The following is a 14,870-nucleotide window of genomic DNA, read 5'->3' as shown; positions in this document are numbered from 1 at the left end:
GTCTCAAACAGGTCAAATTTTTCTTTTTTTTTTTTTTTTAAACTTTGTTCTTTTTTTTTTAAAGATTTTATTTATTTATTTGAGAGAGACTGAGAGATAGAGAGCACGAGAGGGAAGAGGGTCAGAGGGAGAAGCAGACTCCCTGCTGAGCAGGGAGCCCGATGTGGGACTTGATCCCGGGACTCCAGGATCATGACCTGAGCCGAAGGCAGTCGCTTAACCAACTGAGCCACCCAGGCGCCCTCAAATCCTTTTTCAATTTAAATGTTACCAATGTTCGTAAATACATACATATACTAGTGTGTATATTATCAAAGTTTGTAAATATATACATATACTAGTGTGTAAATACATACACTAGTGTAAATACATATACTAGTATGTATGTATATGTACATATATATGTATATATGTGTGTATATATAAAGTATGCATAAAAATATATATAATATTTATTATAAAATGTAAGATACATAAAAACATTTACATCCTAGGTCAGGTGTATGGAGCCATGATCTACTTTTAGCATGCAGTTAGAAATTACCAACCTTTTCAAAACTATCTGCAGTATCTGTGTAGAAGTTCCAGGACTCTGAATACTACTAGCATTAGATACTAGGAAGATTTCAATAGCTAAAAGCATTTCAATCTCAGATAAATAAGAAGGAATCAGTAGAAGTTTTCGGTATAAATTTCCCTCCAACGGTGGGTAGCAACCCAATGAAAGGGCACCTGGAAATCAAATAATAGATCAAACTTTACAAAACCCCAACAGGTGAAAAGTTAGACTTCCACAGGTGATAATTACTTACATTACAGAATGATTCTTCACATCAGTAGGTTTATTATACAAATTATATGGTGGTGAGCTTATCCTAGTACATTTGATATTATTCTTTGTAAAATACTTCTGAAACATTAAATATGAAGAAATAGATCTTAAAAACTCTCCTAAAAACTACTTTTGAGCCTCATTGTGGCAACTGCCCATTTATTTCAAGCCATAGTCAACACAACATAATTTCAGAATTTAACTGAAAAGACCAGAATAGTGCCTTGGGTTTTGTTTAAATGGGATCTGGTCTAATAGCAACTACATATATTGTAATTATTGCCTATCCTGAATTATGAATCCAAAATGTAGAAAAAAAGTAGAAACTATAATTTGAAGATTTTTCTGTCACCCAGATATACTATTTTTGAGCATTTATTTATGTGCTGTTATAGTTTGCATAATAAACATTTACTGTTCGACTCTATGTCTGACATTGAGCTAAGCATTATTTAGATATAAAAATAAATAAAATACGTATCTTTCCTGTAGGTGCTCAGTGTGTTGTAGGTGCTCAGTGTGTTGTAGGTGTTCACCAATTCATGTTCTAAAAATTTTACTTTTCAAAAGAAGAGATTTAATTTTTAAACTATTTAGGTGCTTATTACAAATGATATGTAGGGAAATCCCCTTAAGTTCTAAGACATCCAACCTGTATATAGACAATATTATACTGTCATGTTTTACTGAAACCAATTTAAATCTGTATGTAAAATTTGTTTAAAATGTTTTGTTAAGATAAATTCTTTAAGAAATCTAATGTGGATGATGATGGTTAATCTTTGAGGACTTACTATGTGCTAGGAACCTGTGTTAAACACATAGGTTTTACCTAATTTTAACTGACAGTTTACTACTTTTGAAATCAGGTACAGTGACTCCCACATTATAGGTGAAGGGGCTTTGGGAATCACCCCAGCCTTCTGACCCCACAGATTTTGGATTCCTAAATACTAGGTAGTCCCACCTCCCTAGGTCACTTCTAGGACTAACACTATAACTCATTAACCTTCCTAGCTATTGATAAGTATAATTTACATATATTCTTGTTTTACTTTGCTGACCAGATGAGGAAAACAAAAAATAACAAATTGAATAGAAATTTACTATCATTAACTTTTTTCCCCTAAAAGCAAATATGAAAAGAAAAATATTCCCATTTGGTTTTAGGGGGAAAACATAATGGAAAGACACACTAATAACATCTCCCTTCCTGACTTTCCGGCTCTGAGAGAAATTCAGTATTTTTAGGACTAGTGAGAGCAAATCAGCAGCATCAGGAAGGCAAATTTACTGTCCCTGGACAGTTTCCTTTTGATTAGTTTGAAAACAAAAAGCAAAGCCAAGCCATAAAGAAAGTGAAAGACAATTCACAGAGTGGAGGAAAAAAAAATCGAAATTCATGTATTTGACATGGGACTCGCACTCAGGGCGTGTATGTATCTGTATGTGTATTATGTGTGTACTCTTACAACAATAAAACCAATTTAAAAATGTACAAAGAGGGCGCCTGGGTGGCTCAGTTGGTTAAGCGACTGCCTTCGGCTCAGGTCATGAACCTAGAGTCCCGGGATCAAGTCCCGCATCAGGCTCCCTGCTCAGCGAGGAGCCTGCTTTTCCCTCTAACCCTCCCCCCTCTCATGTACTCTCTCTCTCATTCTCACTCTCTCAAAATAAATAAATAAATCTTTAAAAAAATAATAAAAAAATAAAAAAATAAAAATGTACAAAGAAAAAAAATGGGTAAAGGATTTCTCCACAGAAGATATATAAATGGCCAATAAGCACACGAAAAGGTAGGTGTTCAACATCATTAGTCATTAGGATTATGCAAAATCAAAACCACAATGAAATATCACTTTATATCGACCAAGAAACCTAAAATAAAAACCACAGTGTAATAAGTGTTGGTGAAGAAATGAAGAAAATGGAAATCTCAAACTTGAGTGGTGGGTATATAAACATAAAATGATGCAGATTCTTTGGGAAAATAGATTGGCAGTTTCTCAAAATAGTAAAACCATAGATTTACCATATGAGCCAGCAATTCTGCTCTCAAGAGAAATAAAAATATATCTCCACACAAAAATTTGTATGTGAATGTTTGCACAGTGTTATTAATAATAACCAAAAAGTGGAAACCACTCAACTGTCCATCAAAGGATGGATGGATAAATAAATTCCATACAATGGAATATTATTCAGCAATAAAAAGGAATAAAGTATTGATACATGCTACAACATGGATGAACCTTGAAAATATTATGCTAAGTGTAAGAAGCTAGTCATAAAAAACTACATACTGAATTATTTCACTTACGTGAAATGCCCAGAATGTGCAAATCCACAGAAATAGAGTAGATTACTCGTCTAGGGCTGGGTCAGCAGGAGGCATCTAGGGAATGCTAATGTGTTTAGGGTTTCTTTTTCTGGTGGTGCTGAAGATGTTCTAAAATTAGACTGTGATGATGGCTGCACAATTCTGTGAGTATAATAAAAACTAATGCACTGTCCACTTTAAATGGGTGAATTTTATGGTATGTGAAGTTATTTCAATAAAGCTGTATAAAATAATAAAAAAAAGAAGCAAAACAAAGGCATTGGCACCACAGTCTTAACAGTGTCTTGATGAAAAAGCCATCTGCCCAGAATCAAGTACTATTAGATTGATTATAAGGCACTGAAAGGCTTTTTAGAGTGGTAACTATGTGTGAAGATAAATCTAAAGAAAGATCCAGTGATATTTTAAATGTCAACACTGTCAGGAAATAAGATGTTTTGAAGACTGATCAATGATTGTAAATTACTCATATCATTCTATAACTCAGGTACATTTAAAAGAAAAAAACAGAGACACCTGGGTGGCTCAGTCGGTTAAGCATCTGCCTTTGGTTCAGGTCATGATCCTGGGGTCCTGGGATCGAGCCCGACATCTGGCTCCCTGCTCGGGAGCAGGGAGTCTGCTTCTCCCTCTCCCTCTGCCTCTGCCCCTCCCCCTGCTTGCCCACTCTCTCTCTTTTTATAAATAAATAAAATCTTAAAAAAAAAATACTCTGTCCTATACCTCACCTACATAAGTCCCAGAAGTTCACTGCATATGAAACTAGGCATAGGTGTGTTTAGATAAGAGGAAAAGTGCTAGTAAAAAAGGTACTGAATTGTACTAGGCATGAATTGTTTTAACACTACTTAAAAAGAAAAACTCTAAAAATAAATTATGATTAGGACTGGAAGAATTTGGGGGGAAAATGGGGAATGACTGCTAATGAATGGATATGGGGTTTCTTTTTGGCATGATGAAAATGTTCTAAATGAACTGTGGTGATGGCTGCACAACTGTGAATAACTTACCACCACTATAAATGGGTGAACTGTAATGGTATTTGAGTTGTATCTCAATAAAGCTGTTAATAAAAAATTCTACAAGTTTAAGTTTAGCTGCTTTAACACAAAATCTTATTTCCAACTAAAAAACAGATATTCATAGAAATCTCATTGAAATGTTTCCAAGTTTAGGTTTTGTTCCTGTCGCATATAAACACCTCTAATTGTTCAATTTGGGGAACATGCCATTATTAACAATTATTTGGAAAATAAACAACCCCATTAACATTGATTCTAAAAACTAAAATCAAGGAGTTATAGCAAACAGTACATATATACTTTGTGTGTGATTTCTAGTAATCTGCAGGGAAATAGTATAAGGAGTTGAAACATAACCACAAAATTGAAATGAGGTGTTTATGAACAAACTAAATTTCTGATCATCCTTAAAAAAAAACAACTCTGCTTTCAAAACTTTTGATTAACCCAGTACATAATCTGTATACATGTAACTGAAATGAAATTTTACCAAATAATACTTAACCTTACTACCTGTAATGTATGCTAAGGTTTTCTTTCTTGTTTCATTGGGGAAAAAAGTCACCACCGGCTTAACTGATCACAGCTGGCAGTGTGAAAAACACTTCCAAGTGCTGTTGGGATGGCTGGGATGTTTGGCAAATCTGGCACAGTAGTGACACATAGTAGGCACTCAAATGTTTGTTATATACATGGCAGTCAAAGAAATAGAAATTCAAGGGCGCCTGTGTGGCTCAGGTCATGATCTCAGGGTTGTGAGATCAAGCTTAGGATTCTTTCTTTCCTTCTCCCTTTGCCCCTCCCCCTCTCGCTCACACTTGCACGCTCTAAGAAAAAAAAGAAAAGAAACGGAAATTTAAGACAAATTCCTGCAGGAAGGCAGAAAAGAATTGTTTTCTGGATCTAGATTCTATACAAAATTACTTCCCAATTCAAATACCTGTGAGATGGCTGGGACTAGAGAAAGCATTAGTTTTCGAGGCTTACTGGTTAAGGAGCAACAACTGTAAACAGATTAACAAAGTTCTATTACTAGGAACCGTGCAAAAAACTATGTATCATGTTCAGTAATGGCAGCCTTTGCACTTCCTATGTGGCCTGCTATAAAATATTCTAACTTATAAAGATCAGGGATATGGCAGGGATGAATAAAATATATAAACACTCCTTAAACTTCATTCTACCCATTTATTTTACTCCTATATATTTATAAGCTATGCCAAACTAGTTCAAATGCTGTCATTTATTTCCTTTGTGCACCCTCCAGTGGGCATACTAATGTGCAAAGAAATGAAGATATAGTAATTAGAAACCAGGGAAAGAACAGGTTTCAAAAGAGAGCACAAATCTGTGTAGACCACTATATTTGAATGTGTATCAAATGCTCTTTTTACATATTTAAATGCCTAGTCATAAAAATTATGCAAGCCTTCAGGATTAGAAAAATCAAAGTCAAAACTAATATATCAAATATAAATTTTTTAAATGTAACTTACTTTTGTAGTGGGCTCTGGCTTTGAGCCATAAACAACTCCTTCCTAAAGAAGTAATTAATCTTCTAAGAAAGGAGAAATCAATAGGGATGTTCTTTGAAATCATGAATTCTGCCACGGAGGATGACATACCAAGACTGTTGCTTTCTATACAGGCATCTAGAAGTTTATTAAAAAGAAGGCTATACTGTGAGACCTCCACAGTTTCTGGAAAAAAAAAAAAAGATATGAAATCGATCTAGCTTAGTCTCTCCATCTTCTCTCTCACTACTTTTCTTTTCTCTGTGCTCCCATTGGCACTTTGCTACCCACTATGGGAGTCATAGTCATTAAAATGCAATCATCTTATATATTCTCTAAGAAACAAATAAGCATTCAACAAAAGCAAACTCATTCATTTACTTTGTAACAAAGAATAAGAAAGGAAGCTTGACAACTATTGCAGAGGCTGCATTAAATACCCATTCGTGATCCCCACGTGTCTGCATCTTCAGTGTCTCAAAATGAATGACTTGCACAGTTCTGCTTGCATTGTCTACATACAGTTCAGACCTCAGACTTAATTTCCTATGACTAAAAATAAATCACCCCCTCATAGTATTTTCTCTCAAATTAAAAACAAATCTTTTATTGGGCATTTCTAGTTCAATTCCTCACTTAGAAGAAAGTGAAGTCACTTGGAGACTGCCAAGTCTTTTATTCACTATATTCAGTCAGTTCAATCTATAACCTAGACTCTGGTCTTTATCACTTTATCTGCAGCATCCTTTAGTGATCTAGGCCTTAGCAGGAAATTAATCTCCTTACCTTATTTAGTCTCTTCCTAAACATCTCCACCAGCGGAACTTTCCTGTAACACTGACTGACTGATAAAGCACTGTGGGAGGCCCTCAGGTTAACATTCTGATGAAGTGGTAACCTGCCACTCTGAACTCACTGCTCAGCTCATTTTGACCCAAAGCTTTTGCTCATGCTTCCCTTAACACGGACTCTCTTCCTATTCATACTTGACATACTCAGACTTGAGCGTTAGGATCCGAGAGCACTACCTCCTATGGCCCACATTAACGTTCCCTTTCTTTGAACTTGGCATTTGCTAGTTTCCTCCATTTATTTCATGTTTCCCTATGTTCCAAGGTAATGGAAACTAAGCTCTATATTTATATACATAGTAAGTAATAAAAGAAGTATTCTTCATTATTCTAATGCAATGAATTTTTACCACATGAAGCTTGCTGGGGCATTACTGTTTGTTTGCTGCTGACCTGACAGGTAGGGAAAGGGGACTGACAAAAACAGTTGGGAACTTCTGACAACCCAAAGGTGAGCACCTCTGCTTTAAAAAAACAAAACAAAACAAAGAAAAGCATATTCGATTTTCAGTGAACACATTTTGCAGAAAACAATTTCATTAAAAATATATGCTCAACCAAAACAGGTGCAGAACTGTTTCTTATTTAAACACCAGATGGGGACACCTGGGTAGCTCAGTCCGTTAAGCGTCCGCCTTCAGCTCAGGTCATGATCCCAGGGTTCTGGGATCAAGTCCTGCATTGGGCTCCTTGCTTGGTGGAGAGTCTGCTTCTCCCTTTGCCTGCCCACCCCTGCCCCCGCTTGTGTGTGTGTGCACGCGCTCTCTGACAAAATAAAATCTTAAAAAATACCAGATGGACAAGAGATTAATTGAAACTTTTAAAAAACATACCTTGAGAATTTTGAAAACCTGGTAGATTTTGCAAAACTTCAAATGTCTGTCTGTAAAGGCTCTTGGCTAAGATTTCATGTGCAATTGTACAGAGCAGATTATGTCGATTGAGTACATCCAGTCTATCACAAGGCCACAGTGGTGTATTGATGATCCATTCTGACTCTTCCAAAAAGAAAAAGGTACTAATACTTTATACTATGGAAATTACACTTAAGAATATAATCACAACTGTTTTCAAATATGATAAGTATCAAAACTTAAGTATGTGTTCAGAAAAGATAACAATGACTCAAATTTATTAGAAACAACTTATATAGTGATGATCACCATCCTAAGGAGATGCAAACTAATAAGCACTTTGTTATATGTATTTTTTAATTAATCATTTTTCTAACTGTACTAATCAGTTATTGATTCTGAAGTTAATGTTTATTTTTGCATGACAATAATGTTTTGATTATAGTGAATATTTGTTATAATGTAAAATATTATTTGTGTGGACAAGTTTAACAATTTTACAATAAAGAATACATAATTTAGGGGCCGCTGGGTGGCTCAGTCAGTTAAGCATATGACTCTTGATTTCGACTCAGGTCATGATCTCAGGGTTGAGATAGAGCCCTGCTCAGTGAAGAATTGGCTTGAGATTCTCTCCTTCCCCTCTGCCCCTCCCCCTGCTCACGCACTCTCTCTCTCTCTCTCTCAAATAAAGGGGAGCCTGGGTGACGCCGTCAGTTAAGGGTCAGACTCTTGGTTTCAGCTGCTTGGGTTGTGATCTCAGGGTCAGGAGATTGAGCTCTGTGTTGGGCTCCACAATCAGTGTGGAGTATGCTAAAGTTTCTCTCTCTCTCTGTCCCTTCCCACATTCGTGCCCTCTCTCTCTCTCTCTCTGAAATAAATAAATCTTTAAAAAATAGAATACATAAATAAAATCTTTAAAAAAATACATAATTTAATTAGTTTAGTTATTTTGAAGAACAGTTCCCCCCCCAATTTCTTAACAATTTTTATTATATTTTATATGTACACAAGAATATCCAACATACATAAGTTAAAAAAACATAATAAAGTTTTATGTACCCTTCATTCAGCTTTAAAAAAAAGAATATTACCTATAATGCTGAAGTTCCTTAATTTCTGCCTGATTTGCACATTAAAAGCAATAGGAAACTGTAATAGAGAACACTGAGGTGCTAAAATATTAGATATGTCAATATTTCATCATTTATCTAATTCCCTCCATCATCATACACAAGATACATAAATGAAACATTGTTATATAACACCCAAGTCACATTCCCATGTTCTTTTTTAACTTGACTAAGTGCAGAAGTCATGTATTCTTTTTCTTTTTTGGCCTTCCCAGCACAGTGAATACAAATAGTATTAAAGAAAGATTTGGCAATTCACGTACACAGTGCCAAAATAAAGCCTTAATTATCCAGTATAACTTTATATTTTATTTATTTATTTGACAGAGAAAGAGAGTGCGCACACAAGCAGGGGGAGCGGCAGGCAGAGGGAGAGAGAGAAGCAGGCTCCCCGCTGAGCAGGGAGCCCAATGTGGGACTCGATCCCAGGACCCTGGGATCATGACCCGAGCCGAAGGCAGACGCTTAATGACTGAGCCACCAAGGTGCCCTCCAGTATAACTTTAAAATGAGCTTTGTCTTTAAATTACTAGAGCCCACTTGATTGACTGATTGCTTGACTTGCCTTATAGTATGTGCTAGGCAATGTTTTATAAATATTGTTGCTCATTTAAACAGATACTTTCATTAATTTACTCCCAAATTTGCTTAAATTTTAATATATAGAAAAATTTAAGTGAACTTATTATCTTCTGAAAGACTACATAAATCAGCTGTTAAAACATAATTCCCGGGGTGCCTGGGTGGCTCAGTCATTAAGCGTCTGCCTTTGGCTCAGGTCATGATCCCAGTGTCCTGGGATCGAGCCCCGCATCGGGCTCCCTGCTCAGCGGGAAGCCTGCTTCTCCCTCTCCCACTCCCCCTGCTTGTGTTCCCTCTCTCACTGTGTCTCTCTCTGTCAAATAAATAAATAAAATCTTTATAAAACAAAAAACAAAAAACAGTATTTCCATTTTCCCCATAACTCCCAAAAGTAAAACCACTAAATCACCATTCCTTATAAACTGAATTGTATTTTTATCAAATAAGTTCAATTATTTTTTGTTAAACGTATATCTGGTAGATATGTCATATTTATAAAAAGTAGACTATGTGGCCTTTTTTTTATAACAATTGTATTGTTCTTCTTTATTTAGTACTCATTTTTTAATTATTAAGGTGGCATAATGGTCCCATTTTTTGAAAGAATAGATGGTATTTTAGGAGATTCATTTTGAAATCTTAACAAATTGTGTAGCTATCTTAAAAAATCTGAGTAAGTTGGCCATTTTATGTACCAAAGTTAACTGAGACTGGTAATGGGAAGTCATTTGTGAAATTAATAGCTTTTAACTAATCCACCCCATTCACAACTCTATCACTTTTATGAAAATTTTATAAGAACTCTTAGGAGAATTAAATTTTCAAAAACAAAAACCAGTTTACTCGTGTAAATACTAGTTTTATGGTGACAAAAGTTCTCATTGCATTAATCCTCATGTTTTTCTCTATTCCACAGTTGGGAATATTTTCCATTTGTCTAAAAAATCTCAAAGTGCAAGCAAATTTTCTATAATATCAATTCTTTATCTATGCATATTCAGTCATTATTCATGCAAGATTTTGAATATAGGGCACTAAGAATATAAAGACTATTAAGATGGTCTGCAGTGAATGAATTTCCAGGTTAGTCAGTGAGATTACCAAATTACTATCCTTTACCATAGTGAATACTGTATATACCATAAGGAATATCTAAAGATACCTTTCTCCCTTTAATATATACATTTAATATAATCCCAATCAAATTTCCTATAGAACTGTATGAAAAACTGATTCAATAACTCTGAAATTCATCCAAAAGAATAAGCACTTGAGAATGTAAATAATAGTTTTGGAAGAGAAGTGAAAGTGGTCTTGCCTAAATAGATATTATCGCATATTCTAAAGCTACATTAACTAAAAAGAGTTTGGTGCTACCACAGAAACAGAGATCCCTGGGAGAGAAAGCTAGAAGCAGTCACAAGATTCTAATATATAATAAAAGTGGCATTTCAAAGAAGTGAGTAAAGGGTGAGCTATGACGTTTTGGGGAAATAAAATCACATTCCTACCTCCTATCAAAATTTAAAACTGGTAATGAACCAAAAATTTTGAAAAACAAAGGGTAAATATATAATTTTGAGATAGCCAAGGACTGCCTTAAAGCATGATACAAAACAAAAATTAGTAATAATTTAAAAAGCAGAAACAGACCCATTAATACTGAGAATAAACTGTGGTGGGGAGGGAATGGACAAAATAGGTCAAGGAGAGTGGGAGATACAGGCTTCTAGTTATGGAATGAATAAGTCATGGGAATAAAAGGTATAGCACAGGGAATATAGTAAATGGTATTCTAATAGTGTTGTATAGTGACAGATGCTAGCTACGCTTGTAGTGAAAATTAACATAATATATAGAGATGTTGAGTCACTATGTTGTACACTTAAAACTAATGTAATATAGTGTGCCAGCTATACTAAAAAAGGAATATTAAAAAAATAAAAAGTTATACAAAAAAGAATACTAAAAGAATAAAAAGCAGTTTAAGTAGAAAAAAAGTCAGGTGGGCAAAAGAAGAAAAACAAAAATGCAAAAATATCATAAAGTTAAAGGAAAATGAAAAGCTAAAAAAAATATTTGCAAATATCCAACAGATCAAGGACTAATCTTTTTTTAATTTTATTATGTTATGTTAGCCACCATACAGCACATCATTAGTTTTTGACGTAGTGTTCCATGATTCATTGTTTGTGTATAACACCCAGTGCTCCATGCGATATGTGCCCTCCTTAATACCCATCACTGGGCTAACATCTTTAATATTAATTAAGACTAGTCAGTGAGATTGCCAAATAACTTTATTATTGATTAATAATATTATTAAGATAGAACTATCATAATATTTTTTTAAAGATTTTATTTATTTGACAGAGAGAGAGAGCAAGAGAGGGAACACAAGCAGGGGGAGTGGGAGAGAGAGAGAAGCGGAGAGAAGCAGGCTTCCCACTGAGCAGGGAGCCCGATGTGGGGCTCAATCCCAGAACCCAGGGATCATGACCTGAGCCGAAGGCAGACGCTTAACGACTGAGCCACCCAGGCGCCCCAGAACTATCATACTATTAAGGGGCATAATTTACAGTATGGTTTTTCCTGAGTGTGAATATATGCATCACTGATGGTAAGTACCTGACTGGTTTTTCAGTTACATTATAATTTTAGTAATTTATTTGTGTATTACAAAATTTATAAAAATAAAAGAGCATGTTAAGTATAAAAACCAGATTAAACTGGTTATTTCATAGATATTATTGTTCAGGATGAGACCAAGCTAGTTGATTTACTTTTAAAATTATGTTTATATTTTGGGGCGCCTGGGTGGCTCAGTCACTTAAGCATCCAACTCTTGATTTCGGCTCAGATCATGATCTCAGGGTCCTGGGATCAAACCCCACATTGGGCTCCATGCTCAGCAGGGAGTCTGCTTGAGATTTCTCTCTCTCCTTCTCCCTCTCCCCCTCTCCCTGCTCATGTGCACTCTCTCTCTCTAAAATAAATAAATCTTTAAAAAAATGTTTATTTTAAAAATATAAATGATCACTATAAAAAATTAAAGCAACAGAAAAGTACAAAGAAGAAATTAACAAAAATCTAAATCACTGAAAATGACCAGTGCTCATATTTGATGAAAATTATTTGGGGGCACCTGGGTGGCTCAGTTGGTTGGGTGACTGCCTTTGGCTCAGGTCATGATCCTGTAGTCCCAGGATCGAGTCCCGCATCGGGCTCCCTGCTCAGCGGGGAGTCTGCTTCTCCCTCTGATCCTACCCCCTCTTGTGCTCTCTAATAAATAAAATAAAATCTTAAAAAAAAAAAAAAAGAAAATTATTTGGGAAAGAGGTGTCAATGACCTAAATAATGGCTATGCCTACATAGGTAGATATAAGTGAAACTGTTATATGAAAACAGAGACTGAAAAGATGGCCTGGCCTAACACAACATTGTGCTGAACAGAACCATCCACTGATTGAAAATGAAGACGACAGAGTTTTTCCCAAATATTAACACTGTTTATATGCTTATATTAGTACTGCAGTAACAGTCACTGGTCTAGGTATTCAGGTTAACCTGTATGCTAAATTTCCTACTATAAAAATATTAACACTTTTCTAAACAAACCAACACACACACACACACACACACACACACACGTACACACATACTTTAAACAATTCCAGCCTACAACAATAGAGATGGACCTTGAGAGCATTATGCTAAGTGAAATAAGTGAAAAAGAGAAAGACAAATACTGTATGATCTCACTTTTAAAAAAACAAACTCCTAGGGCTGCCTGGTTGGCTCAGTTGGTTAAGCATCTGTCTTCGGCTCAGGTCATGATCCTGGGGTCCTGGGATCAAGCCCTGCGTCAGGCTCCCTCCTCAGCGGGGAGTCTGGTTCTCCCTTTCTCTCTCCCTCTGCCCCTCCCCCCTCTTGTGCACTCTCTCACATAAATAAATAAAATCTTTAAACACACACACACACACTCCTAGAAAAAGAGATCAGATCTGTGGTTACCAGAGGTGGGGGGTAGGGAAATGGATGAAGGTGGTCAAAAGGCACAAACTCCCAATTATAATACTGTGGAGGTAATATACAACATGGTGACTATAGTTAACACTGCTGTATGACATACAGGAAAGTTGTTGAGAGTAGATCCTAAGAGTTCTCATCACAAGGGAAAAAAACATTTTTTTTCTTTTTCTTGTATCTATATGAGATGATAGATATTAGCTAAACTTACTAATCAATTCACAATATATATGCCATTATGCTATACTCCTTAAACTTACACAGTAGTGTACGTCAATTATATCTCAATAAAATTAGGAGAAAGTCTAAATGAAAAACTCCTCCATACATTTCCTCCCTAGGAAGGTGCAAAGATAGTTAAAGGAAAAAAATCCACAAGTAATGCATAATAAAAATGGTAATACCTATAGGGGAATGACTTGACACAGTGTGGTTTAGGGACACAAGGGGAGGTGTGAGAAGTCCCCATGTGAGAGAGCTGTAGGGTAGTGGTATTCAAAGTGAGGTTCCCAGACCAGCATCAGCATCAGCAACATCTGAGAACTTCTAAGTAATGCAAATTCTCAGGACCCATCCCAGACTTAATGAATCAGAAAATCTGGGAATGGGCCAAGCAATTTGTGTTTTAACAATCTTTCAGGGTGTTCTGATGGTCAGCTTTGAAAATCACTGTCTTGGATTTATAAAAACAAGATCGGAATCACCATCTTCCTCAGGTGGCTGGCTAAGTTAGATCCAGGTCTGTTTATGTGGTTTGTGCTTTGGTCCTAGTTGCAATTTTATAAAGCCCATTTAGAGGAAAGACTAGGAAAATAACAGTACTGGTATAAGGCTTAAAAATATGGATTTGCAATCAGACAGGCCTGGATTAGAATTCTTGCTCTATACTTATTTGCTGTGTGATCCTCTCTGAACCTCAGTGTCTTCATCTTGGGATACTTTCACCTACCTCATGGGGCTAGTATTGATTAAATGAGATGACACAAGTAACACACTTAGCACAATGCTTTGGTATATAGCAAATACATTATTAAATCAATAATGAAGAGAAAGACTAAAATCTGAAAACAGACCAAGAACACGAACTAGTAATTCACAAAAAGTAAGTACAAATGGAAAAAAAGGAGAAAGAGTTAAATTTTCTAATAAGCAATTAAATGCAAAGTAAAGCAGTAAATATCACTTTTCCCCTATCAAACTAGCAAAGAGATAAGAAAAATAATATTCAAAAAATAATACTGGTGAGGGTGTTTCATAACATGCATCTTCATACACGGGTAAGACTATAATTATAACCTTTCTAAAGGTGTAGGGTACTTTTGTATTCCATTCCAAGAGATAAGACCTGGAATGGAAAGTACTGATAGCCAAATTAGGGTTTGTATAACTGGAATGCACCAGTCTGTCTGATAACTAAAAACCATAATATTGGGCACTAACACTTGGACTGTTTATATGCACCTGTGACTCCTTAAAAGGACAATGTCTGTATAGAAGAAATACCTATGCAATAGTTCTCTAGGATTTTCTTACAAAGGGAGGCTTTTTAATAAACTTAAAATAACTTGACGCAAATCTGAATGGGAGTAAGGGCAAATCTACCTAGCAATACCATCAGAATTTATCCTAAGAATGTAATATTAGCAGGGATGTTTAGCAGGGATTATTGTTTTTCATAGACATCTGAAAACAAACTAGACCAAGACAAGTGG

The 14,870-nt window shown here is 35.5% G+C and overlaps 1 protein-coding gene across 1 annotated transcript in view; it reads right to left on the bottom strand.

Moving 5' to 3' along the window:
• TOPAZ1 (testis and ovary specific TOPAZ 1) overlaps nt 1–14,870 on the bottom strand; it is a 117,711-nt gene that overhangs the window by 3,718 nt on the left and 99,123 nt on the right. The window contains exons 17-19 of the mRNA XM_088026836.1: nt 7,394–7,558; nt 5,692–5,895; nt 549–732 (exon numbers count right to left, since the gene is read on the bottom strand). Of these exons, the coding sequence (XP_087882962.1) occupies nt 549–732; nt 5,692–5,895; nt 7,394–7,558 (553 nt within the window). The remainder of the gene's footprint in view (nt 1–548; nt 733–5,691; nt 5,896–7,393; nt 7,559–14,870) is intronic.

Source organism: Eumetopias jubatus, unplaced genomic scaffold (genome assembly GCF_037043125.1).
Source record: "Eumetopias jubatus isolate StellerSeaLion01/CBP00866 unplaced genomic scaffold, mEumJub1_p1.0 scaffold_1, whole genome shotgun sequence".
Lineage (NCBI taxonomy): Eukaryota > Metazoa > Chordata > Mammalia > Carnivora > Otariidae > Eumetopias > Eumetopias jubatus.
This window is presented reverse-complemented; position numbering and strand designations above follow the sequence as displayed.